General features: G+C 51.9%; 1 protein-coding gene across 3 annotated transcripts in view; it reads right to left on the reverse strand.

The window, feature by feature from the left end:
• Positions 1 to 152: 152 nt before the first annotated feature.
• Positions 153 to 12816, reverse strand: part of LOC122372004 (protein lin-10-like) — a 28944-nt gene continuing 16280 nt past the window's right edge. For all 3 annotated transcript variants that reach the window (XM_043348843.1, XM_043348842.1, XM_043348844.1), the window contains 5 exons: positions 6974 to 7060; positions 2209 to 2364; positions 1876 to 2058; positions 1134 to 1607; positions 153 to 908 (listed from right to left, as the gene is read on the reverse strand). In XM_043348843.1, the coding sequence (XP_043204778.1) occupies positions 837 to 908; positions 1134 to 1607; positions 1876 to 2058; positions 2209 to 2364; positions 6974 to 7060 (972 nt within the window). In that variant the 3' untranslated portion in view covers positions 153 to 836. The remainder of the gene's footprint in view (positions 909 to 1133; positions 1608 to 1875; positions 2059 to 2208; positions 2365 to 6973; positions 7061 to 12816) is intronic.

Raw genomic sequence — 12816 nt, forward strand, 5'->3', positions numbered from 1 at the left:
AATCTTGTATCGACGGCTATCGAGTGCGCCGCAGGAGCTACGTAGTCAGTTCTTTTTTTCTGCGAACGTTCGCGAGGCGTCTCCACAGACGTTGGTTTAAGCCCTAACGTTTATATCAGCATTGAGCGCAGAGAAAAAGACACCGCCTGGAGTATCCAACGATAGGGTTTATTCCACACTATTCGGCGGGGTCGGTGTGAGCCGGCGCCGCGGCGACCCGTGCTCGCGGAGCTCCCCGCTCCCTGGATATGACAGCGTCACACAACAGCCGCCGGCCGCCGCCGGCCGGCCCGACGGCACTCGGACACGCACCAGACCACGCCACATTGTACTTATCACTTCCAATGTATCCAACGGTCCGCCCCGCAGCCCGGGCGGCCGGCGCCGACCGCGCCACTCGGCGGGAAACAACACCTGGCCAGCGCCCTCTCCGAGCCTGACCAACGCCTGCCCACGCACACACGCACACACCTTCACACGCACAGGGGCACACACATGCACAAACGTACATACGCTGATACGGTCCCACACCAACCAACAGAGAAAACAATGCGGCGTCTCGCCGGCGACCAGCGGCGGCGGCGGTCGGACGCGCCGGCGCCTCTCGGCCTCAACTGGGCCACAATCGGCCCCGGAGTCGGGCCGGAGTCGGAGTCGGAGTCGGAGCGGGCCGACCCTGCGTATGGCACTTGTCGCGGTCACGTATCACAGGCGGCCGCCGGCCGTGATATAGAGAGATGTGGCGCCGGCCGGCCGGTCCCCCGGCGGCCGCGCGGCTGACTAGAGGCGCGTAGGAACGGCGGATCAGGTGCCCGGCACGGGCCCGGCCGGCCGCATCAGATGTACACGGGCGACTCCTGGCCCGTCAGCAGGCGAAACAACGACGTCGGCATCGTCTTCATGTGAATCTGAAACGGATTGAGGGCCAGATCAGGAAACGCCATCGGCTGAACAGTACCTATAACTGACCGGCAGCGCAGCACGACATGCAAGAAACACCTGTTTTATTCGGCTTTCGTGAATCCATTCATGTGCGGATAAAGAACATGTTGGCCTGAAATGATGACTATCCGGCCCTCAGCCCCCCAGCCCCACCCCGTCGTGTGTGTGCCCCCCCCCCCTCAGCGTCTCACCTCTCCGACCGAGGTGGCCAGCAGGCTGACGATACGCTCGTGCGGCACGGCCACCACGCTCTGGCTGTTGATCTCGATGATGCGGTGTCCGACGCGCACGCCGCCGCGCTCGGCGATGCCGCCGCGCAGCAGGCTGCAGATGACGCCGTTCTGCACGCTGAAGCCCAGCTGGTACTTGGTGTCGGGCCGCCGGATGCGCACCTCCACCACCGGTGGACACGGCACCACCGTCAGCTTCACCACGGTGGCCTGGCGGGCGTTCTTGACGTAGGTCTGGCAGCTGGCCAGCGGCAGGCCCACCAGGCTGATGCCGTTGAGCGCGATGATCTGGTCTCCGATGTTGAGCTGGCCGCAGCGGGCGGCGGCGCCGGCCGGCGCCAGGTTGGCAATCACCACGGTGGGTACCAGCGAGCCCCAGCCGGACTCCACAATCACCACGCCCAGGATCTCGCCCTTCTGTTTGGGCACCACCACCTGGCGGCCGACGGGGGAAACAGTCACTGGTGGCAGTCGCTAACGCAGGAGCACGGGAAGGGACGACATCACAGCTTCAAAAATGAAACAAGTAACTCGATTCATTACTTATATGTGTACGGTGCGGTATGAAAAGAGATTGATTACATCTTCAGAAACTAGCTATATTTTTGCACATCCGTATTTGTAGCGTTGCTCAAAGCATTTTTTACGTTAAAAATGTATCAACTATCGGCCAAATGCTAGATAAACAACCGATGAGACGCACCTCTTTCTGCAGCTCCTTTTTGGCAAACATTTTCAGCTCCTCGCCGAAGATCTCCTGCGAGTTGAGCACCTCCTGGTAGTCCATCTCCTTGACGAAGCTGTGGTCCTCGATGCCGTTGGCCTTGAGGAACTCCATGTAGGCCACCTGAAAGGCCTGCCCGATGGACTGCGCGATAAACTGAGCCTGAAAAAGAGAACGGGTGTCAACTAAGGTGGCACGCCTATCGCAATAAACGTGAGCTAGCCGGCTCGCAAATAAGCAAAATCCAGTAACCGACCGCCCTGCCCGGCAAACATAAAGTAAAAGTTCGCCCCGCACAGAGTTCAGTCTCACCTCGTCACTCTCGAAGACGTGGCAGATCATCTTGGGCATGGTGTGCAGCTCGCTGGTGATGTCGGCAGTGACCCGGCGCCGGGCCATCAGTACCACCAGGTCGCCGATGTCGGCGATATACGAGATGGTGCGCAGCGCGTGGTCCATCATTATCTCCTGCACAGGGGAGATTATATCAATTATTAGACTTATTAATTTACACGTACGAAATCCACATACGATGTGGCTTAGCTTGTGTTCAAACTTCAAAGGGTGCTAGCGTGCGTTCGACATCCGAAAAATGAGGGATAATTATCCGGGATCACCGGCAATAATTTGGTATTGTAGAGACCACCGATGTAATTGGTCATATTTTTAGATTTATTTTGCTTCACTCATGGCTATTTGACTCGTTGTCATGTCCGTTGTACACGGTGTCAGCTTAAAACACCGAGTGATCCCGGTGATCCCGGAAAATTATCCCTGATTATCCGGATGTCGAACGCACGCCTACACGAGGAATTACAGCTATCTCCATCTATGAACAGCGGTAGCAATTACCCAACCTTTGCGGCACAGCATACAGGGTGTCTCAAAAGTTCGTTCACACATTTCCCATGCCAATAAAGCATATAAGAACTGGCCAAAAGTATAAGGTTTTGGTGTCTGTGTGTACACTAGACAAATATGCATGCTTTGACAACTGATTAAGAAGGTTGGAAACCAACCCCTTTGCTGTATCTCCAAAAATATTTGCCCATACCGATTTTTGTTGCTCCGTCAGCTGCCGGAGGCTGATAAAAGGTTACCAGCTTTCAAGCTCTTGCAGGGGAATCCCCTGCAGTTTCTGCGTCGGATTTAGTTTTGACTAGCTCCCCGGCAACATCTGATTTTCCCTGAAAGCCGACAGCTTGCATCGACACCATTCTTGAGTATTTTGTAGGCATTTTCTGGCGCTAACTCCTTCATGAATGACTGGCGCCGACATCCCAAGCGCCATTTTCCTTTTCAAAACGACCCCAGTCCTGAACAAACGGGAAGTACCAGGAGTAAATTTTTCGCATCATATGGTAGCAGAATGTGTCGGACGTCTGTTTCTCAGACACATTGTGCAAATTTTGCAAATTCCAAGCGCTCGTCATTCCCCATGCCAAGACCTTCGCTCGGTTGCGGAGTGTTTTCCTCGGGAGATGTTCTGCTTTGTAAACGGCCCAAACCTGTCCATCGTGTGGTTTTATCGGGATTTTGTGTTTAAAAGAAAATTATTCGCTGCAGATCTGCTTCTTGAAACTTCGTAAGATAAAATTTTACAATAACTGACACTTTTGGAGGGTCAGGTGTCCTTGGCATTGACGATTTTTGTGTTATTGTCTCCAAAAATTAGCGTTATAGATATTATAAACAATTTTAAATTATAATTTGCCTTTATTTTACGATGACCTGCACTTTTTGAAAATGGGTAACCTCTGTCTGTGACCTTCTTGCCAGTTTTCAATAGTTATGACCGCATTTTCAGCTGCTTTCCGGAACACGAGTCTGCTGTCGTGCGAGGGTCGTTCAAAACGCCGTTAGTCTCGCATGGTTTCGTCCTTCAAAAATTTTAGCCACCGTTTTTATGAGATGATCATCATGTTGCACTCATCCTCGCCGACACTTAGCCATGTGTCATTTCCGACTTAACCATTCCCATTACTCCTGAAACAGAGAGTTTCACAACATACCCGACTTTGCAACCTACATTTTCGTGCCTGACCCATGGTCAGAGGTGAACCCTTTTTGTGAGCTCATGAAGGGTCGAATGCACTTGAAAACAATGAGACTGCTTGAGGAAGGTTGTCACCAATGCCCATGCAAAATTTCGACTGTTAATTTCTTGTTGATTCAGAATTATTGAAATAAAAGCATGGCTGGTACCTGTGAACGAACTTTTGAGACACCCTGTACACGCCATGCGTTACAACTACCGCCATATATGGACTCGGGTCTCGGGACCATTACAGAAACTATCCACGCCTTGCGGCGCAGCATATACCTATATCAGGCCTTGCAGGTACCGCCATCTATGAACCGTTATATAGACACTATCCAAACCTTGCGGCACAGCATACCTGTCAGGCGTAACAACTACCGCCATCTATGAGCTGCGGTAGAAACTATTCACGCCTTGCGGCACAGCATACACGCCAGGCGTTAGGCGTTACAACTAACGCCATCTATGGACTAAGCAAGAAACTATCCGAGCCTTGCGGTGCAGTATACTTAGGTATCAGGCGTTACAGCTACCGCCGCCCATGGACTGCAGAAGAAACTATCCAATTCTTACGGCGCAAGCATAATCGTTCAATAAAAAACTGATAACATTTAACAAAACAAACAAAACAATCCCAACTGCATGAACGGCAGTTATCGTGGAAAAATAAGCTTCACTAGGCCATAACTGCGACTTGCGAGTGGAAGAAGAAGAAAAAACTTGCATTCTGTGGATACGAGGGAAGAATTAATTTATATATTTTCTCCTCCAGACCCACCGGGTCGCTGAAAAAAAGTTCGGCTGAACCTGTTTGTCAGTGAGTGAGTATGTGAGTATGTGAGTGAGTTTGTCCAAGCTTTTTTGGACCTGGAGTCAAAATGGGTGGACCGATCGGGACGAAAGTGGGACCGTTTGATTCGTCTCCGGCGAGGTAAACTTTTGGTGCTGGCCTCGGTTCGCTCGGTGTTTCGTGGCACATGCTATTCCGCTTCAAAGTTTCGGTGACACGAAATTTTTTGTCAAGGCTACAGGTCAACCCGAGGTCACGGGCAAAGCCATACTGGCGGGACACATCGGTAACACCTGGAACCAGTTTCCAGGGGGGTCACCGTCTGCGAGGGGTGCAGGCTGCACGTGCTGGGGGCGGAAAACCGTTTTGACGTGAGGTCCTCTGGCTCAAAGAAATATTGATCTATCAACCTCAAAATCGGTTCATTGGTAGTCCCAGGCAAGGCCTCCAAAACAGTGCACATTTGGTTGAGCTAAACTTTGTGGTGCATGAGCTATGCACGTGCAAGCCTATTGCACCCCTTCGTACGTTGCCACGCCTGCAGGGTAAACGGTAGCTCTAACTGGTTCAAAACTTGCAGGTCATAAGAAGAATGCATTGAGTCATGACATTCCGGCGAGATAATATCCGAGGGGTGCAAGCTGCGCGTGCGGGGGGCTGTTAACGGTTTTGACGATGGATCCTTTGATCCCGGGAAACGTCGAGCTAGCGACACAAAAGTCGGTACACTGATAGAACTAGACACACGCTACAGGATGTTATGGAAATGCCTGCACTGTGGTGCCTAGGACATGAACTATGCACGTGCAGTTAATTCATATCTTACTGTAGGTAGATCTCCACATGAATCTCACGTGCTTTCAAGCATTTCATGGATGTTTCAGTTGGTTTTGCAGTCCATACTGGTCCATACTCAGTTCCATTCCTCCAATTCTGGCCCAAGGCAACGCACGAGCGCTGCCGGCATCTAGTTTATATATTTCATTGATGAAGTTCATCCCGGTTTCATCCAGTGACACCTCCTTCGGGCACTTTTTATTGCCCTAATTGCCCCATCCATCTTTCAGCCTAACAGGGCCGGCGGACAGTCTCGGCGGTCGGGCGGGGTCGGCTCTCCTCCAGACCCACCGGGCCGGAGACAGAGCCGCAGACAGCGGCCGCGCCGCGCCGTGATTTAGCGGCATTGTCTCTGTAAATCAGCGCCAATGTCCGGTCGGCAGCATGGCGGCGCCTCGGGCGGACATGGAGGTCGCCATCGCGCCCCCGCCGGGAGCTCATCACGCCTCCGCAGCCCGGCCCGGCTGGAAATGAGCCGGGACTGCGACCGGCCGCGCCAATACCTGACCGGGTACAGGGCGGGGGCCGGCTCTGACAGCTGCGGAACAAATTACCCGCCGAGACTCATTCGCGCCCTCGTACACAAGGCTTTCCATGAAGTCATGAGGTCTCAGGGTTCTCGGCTCATTCCGACGACGGCGATTAAATTTCGGCGGAAGTTCGCTCCAAGCTCCGCCTTCAATCGAGATTTACTCTTTCATCAGACTCTACGGCCAACCGGTCGAACTGTATGTATCGAGTCTATTGACAGATTCATGAGACCGAAAGAGTTGTCAGGACCACTGGAGAAGTGTTCAATTTCGTGTTAACGGTAAGCACCAAAGCCGGAACAGCGCAAAGTGAAGGGAGAAAATGCATCGCCATTGGCTTCGCCTATCTCATGACCAGTCAAGTAACTCTATGGGGGCAGCGAATCGTCCGACCCGAGTCCCTGCGCCTGTGGTGACCCGTCCGACCTCTGTCCCTGTGTTTCCGCTGGTCCTGGCCCGGCGATGACCCATCCCGGACCGCTCCCACTCCTCGCGTCCTATGGTAGTCCCAGTGAGCCGCGATGGACCACTCTGCCCGGTACCCCACCTCCCCACGGCCACGGCGTAGTGCGGTGATCATAACGCGCCTATTCCCCCGCCGGCGCGTCCGGATCAGACGCCAAACCAGATGATCGTCTGCGCTAGATATAAGCGTCCGTGCCAGATATAAGCGTCGGCACCAGATGAGCGGTAACTGGCTGATTATTACCGTGCCATGCTGATGGGCCTGGCTCACGCTCGCCATTTATACAATTCTGCGCTGGATGATTGGCCGTGACCCACTACGGTAGAGTTACAGACAGAAAACATTTTCGTGTAGCGAATATAACTTTAACCTCTGTTGAGTATAGAAACGGAACGAATGGAGAGCAGTCTGACCTTGAGGTCGGTGTTGAGCACCATGATCTTCTCGGTTGAGATGAAGAGGTCGACGTCCGTGCTCGGCTGGGTCTCTCCGTCAGGCACCTGGGAACAATGACCGGCGGCGAGTCAGTCCTGGGCCCAGAGGACTCGCCTACTGGAAGGGTAGGAAGTCGTGGCAAGCGATGGAGTAGTAGTAGTAGTAGTAGTAGTAGCTACCCCTACCCCTGCTACCCCTGCTAGGACTGCGAGCGGTCCCCGCCATCAGAGTTGGGAGCAGTACGGCGCAGTTGCAGATCACGCATGAACAGTGAGAGCGTGCGATTACCAGCGGACCGTAATGATCGGTATTTCGTAGCGTGTACCAAACACTCGGATTGAATATGTAAAAAATATGAGCGACAAAACCAGAAGAACAGCAATAGCATATTGTGTTTGATGCAGCTATTAATACATTTAAGGAGAGCAGTGTTATTGAGAATATGGTCCGCATTCGAAGTGAAATAATTGGATATTAAATCTAAGAAAAATCAAATATATTTAAAACCGAGAAAATAATGTGCTTAAAAGAGACGATGGTCTCAGTGCTGCTTCAAACCACCATGTATGCGCATTCTCGTGATCAAATCAAGGTCAGCAACAGTGAACAGAATAGCGAGATAATAATCATACAACACGAATCAGACGGAATGGGGAACACAAAGAAAATCATCCCAGAATGAGCAGAGCTACATTGTGCAGAACCGTGCAAAAGGCATTAAAACGCTTCTAGACCGTGCGACGCGGCGGTCGAGCTCGCTGAGGGTCGCGGCAGCTGACACCAACTCACCAGAGCCTGTACCGAATGCCAGGGGAGACGGGTGGAGGTGACATTAGAGCTGGTATGGTGACATTAGCCGGTACGGTGACATTAGAGATGGGCAAGGGCAGCGGAAGAAGAGCCGCTTTCAAAGACGCAGTGGCTTGGTAACGGAGTAACACAGTAAGTACGACAGAGACGGCAGCAGCGTAAAGACACAATACATCTACCCTGAACAACTATACAGTGCACAGGAACTGGTCAGACACACAGCAGAGCCTAGAAATACACACCGCACGGAGAGAAAGCAGCAAACACTGGAGCAAAAAGGATGTCACAGCAGCAGAGCTAAAACTGTGCCTGGTGAAATGTAGGCCACTCCAGGCAACAGTAGGAGTTAACTACATCCACAGGAAGAAAGTGCCACATGTCCGCAGCGATTCGATCTCAATTTACATACAAATTGACCGTGAAATGATCACCAGGATAATGTCACACGCAGATTACCCTAAATCTTCCATATCTTCCGTCATCATTTCCATTGGATATATTCATATAGATTGTGGTTTGATTGAAGCTCTGATAAATCCAATTTTCGGCGACGTTCGTTGTGATGCTCGTAACGATAATGCAATAACCGGAAATCGCCTAATTTATCAGCGCTGATTACAGTGGTTAGATCGAGTGCTCATTTCGTGTACCCAAAACTCGAGCCGGGGATGACAGTAGATCATCGCAGCGAGGGACGCGTCACAAACGATCGCATTATAATAAAACATGATGAAGAATGATGAGCCCTTCATCAGATGAAATGACGAAGACTATCACACTCAAGACCATCATTTTTAGCGGAGCATTTCACTGTTCTATTTTTAAAGCCCTTTCATGCTAGCATTGCTAGCAAACGAGCCACCGATTCAAAAGCGGATCGATCTGGTACATCGCTCTAACGGATAGTAAGTAGCCAAAAATGCACCATAACACCAGTTATCATATCACCATCATGAGCCTACGAATCAAACAATTGATGTCCCGGTCCAATAACGATAATGATGATGATGATCATAACGATCTGCAATCATCATAAAGATATTTACCGAAAGCCAAATATGTACCTCGTCGGTTTCCCAGTAGTTTGATCGTGTTTTGCCGCGGTGAGCACACAGTGCGGCGCGGCGGCCGATCACCGCCATTAGCGACCGACCGGCTCCCGTTACAGCGCAATGCACATTGACGTGGGTAGTAGCGACAGCGGCCGAACGGGGGCCGCACTGTAGGCCGGCAGCCTGAAAAAGCGCTAGAAATTCCCCCAAACTGACTGTCCGCAATATGAACAAAATAGGTATCATTTAATCCCAAATTGATCGAAGAATACGATTCCGATGCTAGTTTTGCCCTAAGGTCAAAATTGAGGTCGTCAGTTGTCACCAAACACAAGACAATTTAGACTCTCTATAGGGCACCACATTTACCGATTTTAATGATGAACTTAAGTGGTAATTTATTAGTTGACCAATCGTCGTTTTGAACGAAATTTCCTGTCAGACTAGTTCAGGGCACTGTTGTTCACTGTGCCAACATCATTCTGACATATTGCATTGCTTTTCTGCAAGATAAGCTAGCTGTTTGCAAGCAGCTGCAAGACGTAATTTAAAATCATATCCAATTTTTTGATTAGACTTTTATAAAAACGTTATTTCGAGCGGCTAAAAATGAACATTTTATACTAGCCTCTGATTACTCATCTTTTGTTCCATATAGGTGCTTTGCTGCTTTTCCCTGCTACTTTTCGAGATATGCGCCAGTAAACCACATGATGTAGGGGCAATTGTCACCTCGCCGCTCTACTGAAGGCCCGACGCTCTTTAAAACGCTGGAAGTTGTGAAAAACAAACGCTTATAATCTAAATAAAATATATGTCCCTGAGCTCAGAATTGATCAACGCACACAATGCTGTCAACATTTCTGGGCCAAACTAAAAAAAATCAGTCATTATTAACCCCTAAGCACAAGAGTGATAATTAACAACAACTTGCTCTTTAGTTAGACTTTTTGAGATATGTTATTTCGAGCCGCTAAAAATGGCCATGCCATACAAACCACCAATCATCTTTCTGTCATGCCCTACTCGCAATTTTTGCTAATGCCTGCTACTTTTCGAGGTCACGTGACCTCACCATTAAAAGTGAATGGGGAAATAAGGAAACTGTTGTTTTTGCGCATGGAATGATTTCAAACTATCTAAAGCACACGGAATCGTGATTTCGTGCACTCCTTGCAAGATCCGATGCTTTACTTTTGCATTTTTGACCTTCCGTGACGTCATTTATGACGTCACACCGGTCATAGGAGTTTCTCGTCAATAACTCATGATCAAATTGAGCCAGCGACTCGGGAAAGCCACCAATGGACTCGGGAAGACCTCCCGAATCGAATGATATGCGATACGACCTCCTTCGATTAAGTTCGTGGCCTGATGGGCTCTGAACTGACCTTGACTCGAGGTCAATACTAGAGTTGCAAAATTTCCCTACCGCACTACCGGCATGCCGGTAATTTTTCACTACCGCAGGTTTTTTCGTGGTATCTGGCATGTCTTGCCGGTAGCATGCCGGTATTTTTGATTTTGCACAAAAAATTATCAGCATATGATTCAAACTTTGGACACTAAGAGGCTATTGAATTGTAATAAGTTGGACAATGGGTGGCTGTTGGGTGGGGCGGTTACTGAAATTGCCAAAATGTGGCATCTCATGTAGGGGTAAGCCAGAATCAAGAATGCAGGTTTTTTAGTATGCCGGTAATTTGGCGGTTTTTTTTGCTTGGGGCGTGGTAGCATGCCGGTATCCCAGAAAATGTTTGTGGGGCGGGGCGGTGCCGGTAGCAGCCCATTGGGAAAACTTTGCAACTCTAGTCAATACCTTAAGTTGACCTCACCCGAACAAAAAGTATACCATTCGACGCGCCTAAGCCAGGCGAACACGATGGTGCCAAAATCGCTGCTCTGCGGCCATTTTTTGCGAAATTATTTGCCAAAAACCAAACCCTGCCTTGGGCTTTTTGACTTCACCTCAGAGGTTACCGGTTGACCTGGGACCTTAAAATCGGGTATCAATCGTTCCGCCTTGAAACGGCGCACACGCTTGTTTTTTTCCGCGAGGGTCTAGCTCCATTAGGGGCGAAACGGCAAAAAGTGGTCGTACCAACCCTCCCCCCTCGGCCGGCCGAGGGGGTGGGGGGTCCGACAATAGGTCCGGCGAGGGTTAAGCAGCCCCACTTCGTTTTTAGCATGTTTGCTTGTCACTGAGATCAACAACTCAATCACAAATAATTTCTAGCACTTTTCCGGACCCCCGGCCCAGTGTGGGCCGGCGGCAGCGGGGAGTCCGCTCAGGCCTCAGCGGGCTGTACCGACCGTCTCCCGTTACTGCACGTCGACGTGGGTCGTGGCGACAGCGGCCGAACGGGAGTCGGCGGCGGCCTGTCCGGTCCGGTCCGGCCCGCAGCGGCAGGTGCTTTTCGGCTCCGACCGACATCCACAATTGACAGTACTTTGAAACTGTTCCATCCGTCGCCTGCTGAGCTCTGCACTAGTGGAAAACTATTGTGAGCAGCCCGAGCCATCGATGCCACTCGGGGCTCAAGAGTGTCATCATTGAACTCTTTGTTATTTCATCACGTCGCCCCAGCCGACCGCTCGCCGTGACGGACTCGGTTCTGAACTCAGTATCGGCGCTACAAGAGTCTAGCGACATTATCACCAAGTCCTGCCACTTACAACCAACTTGCATTTATAAAAATATAACCAGCCTGTCCCACTCATCCATTCGTCTCCCTCTTTTCCTATCAGACCCTCCTGGACACCAGCGGCGGCCTGCCTTACCCGGATTTTGGCGATAGCCTGTTGCACCATGTCCTTCTTGGGGCGGCGCCGGCGTCGCTCGCCGGGCCGTTCGTCCAGCTCCATAGCGCCCAAGTAGCGGAGGTGGAACAGGGTGCCGGGGGAGGCGGACGGGGGCGAGCCGCCGGGGCCGGGGCCGGGGCCGATCTCCTGGTACAGCGGCGACACGGCGCCGCCGGCCGCCCGCACCGACAGCCGCGGGCTGGCGGACGGTGCCATGGCGGCGCCAGAGGACGGCGGGCGGCTCGGAGGAGACGTGCCCCCGCAGGAGCCCGTGGCCACGGCGCCGTTGGCCGGGGGACGGCGCGGCGGCGGAGGAGGCGGGGGAGGGGACGGGGAGTCGCGGGTCGGTCGGTAGGGCCGCCAGCCGAGCTCCGGCGCCGGAGAGGGAGGCGTCACCGGAGAGATCGGACTGGACGGGAAGGTGGGGGAGGCAGCCAGGGCGGAGGGAGAGGAAGCCGGAGCGATAGCGGGAGAAGCTGGAGCGACATGAGGAGAAGCTGGAGCGATCGGAGACGAAGCTAGCGCAGTGGCGGCGGCAGGTGAGCTCAGGGCGGGGACGAGAACGGGGGCGGGGGCGGGGGCGGGGGCGGGGGCGGGGGCGGGGACCAGGTCGCAGGAGCGGGCGGCCGACGGAAGCCGACAGTAGGGTGACGAGGGCGAGGGCGACAGGGAGGGCAGGGACTGTGTCTCGGCGTCCGCCCCCTGCCGGATACACCGACCGTCGCGTCTCAGTGGTCAGCTCACGGCTCAGTTCACGGCTCAGCTCATAGTTCAGATTAAGGCTGAATTGTTGGCTGAGTTCGTGACTTGGTCTGAAGGTTAAAAACAAATTCTTAGTGGCAAAACATTTGTGTTACTTTAGTTCTGCTTCACAAGTTTAAACTTGTTGGTTTATGCAACATGTATAAGTTACGGCAAAATTTTGATCAATGCCTGTTTGAATTTTGATCATGGGAACTACCATCAGCATCTTCACGATAAATTGAACACTAACACATTAAAACATGACGCATTTGTACATAATCTCAAGTCATTTCATAGTTACATTATAACCAAATAAAACACACGTGCGATTCCCGGTGCTTATACACTGTTGGGCGCACGGCACTGCAAGCAAACGATAAAACAACAGCTAAGGCGTCATGAGTTGTGGGCGG

Source organism: Amphibalanus amphitrite, unplaced genomic scaffold, assembly GCF_019059575.1.
Source record: "Amphibalanus amphitrite isolate SeventyFive unplaced genomic scaffold, NRLGWU_Aamphi_draft 001305F_arrow, whole genome shotgun sequence".
Lineage (NCBI taxonomy): Eukaryota > Metazoa > Arthropoda > Thecostraca > Balanomorpha > Balanidae > Amphibalanus > Amphibalanus amphitrite.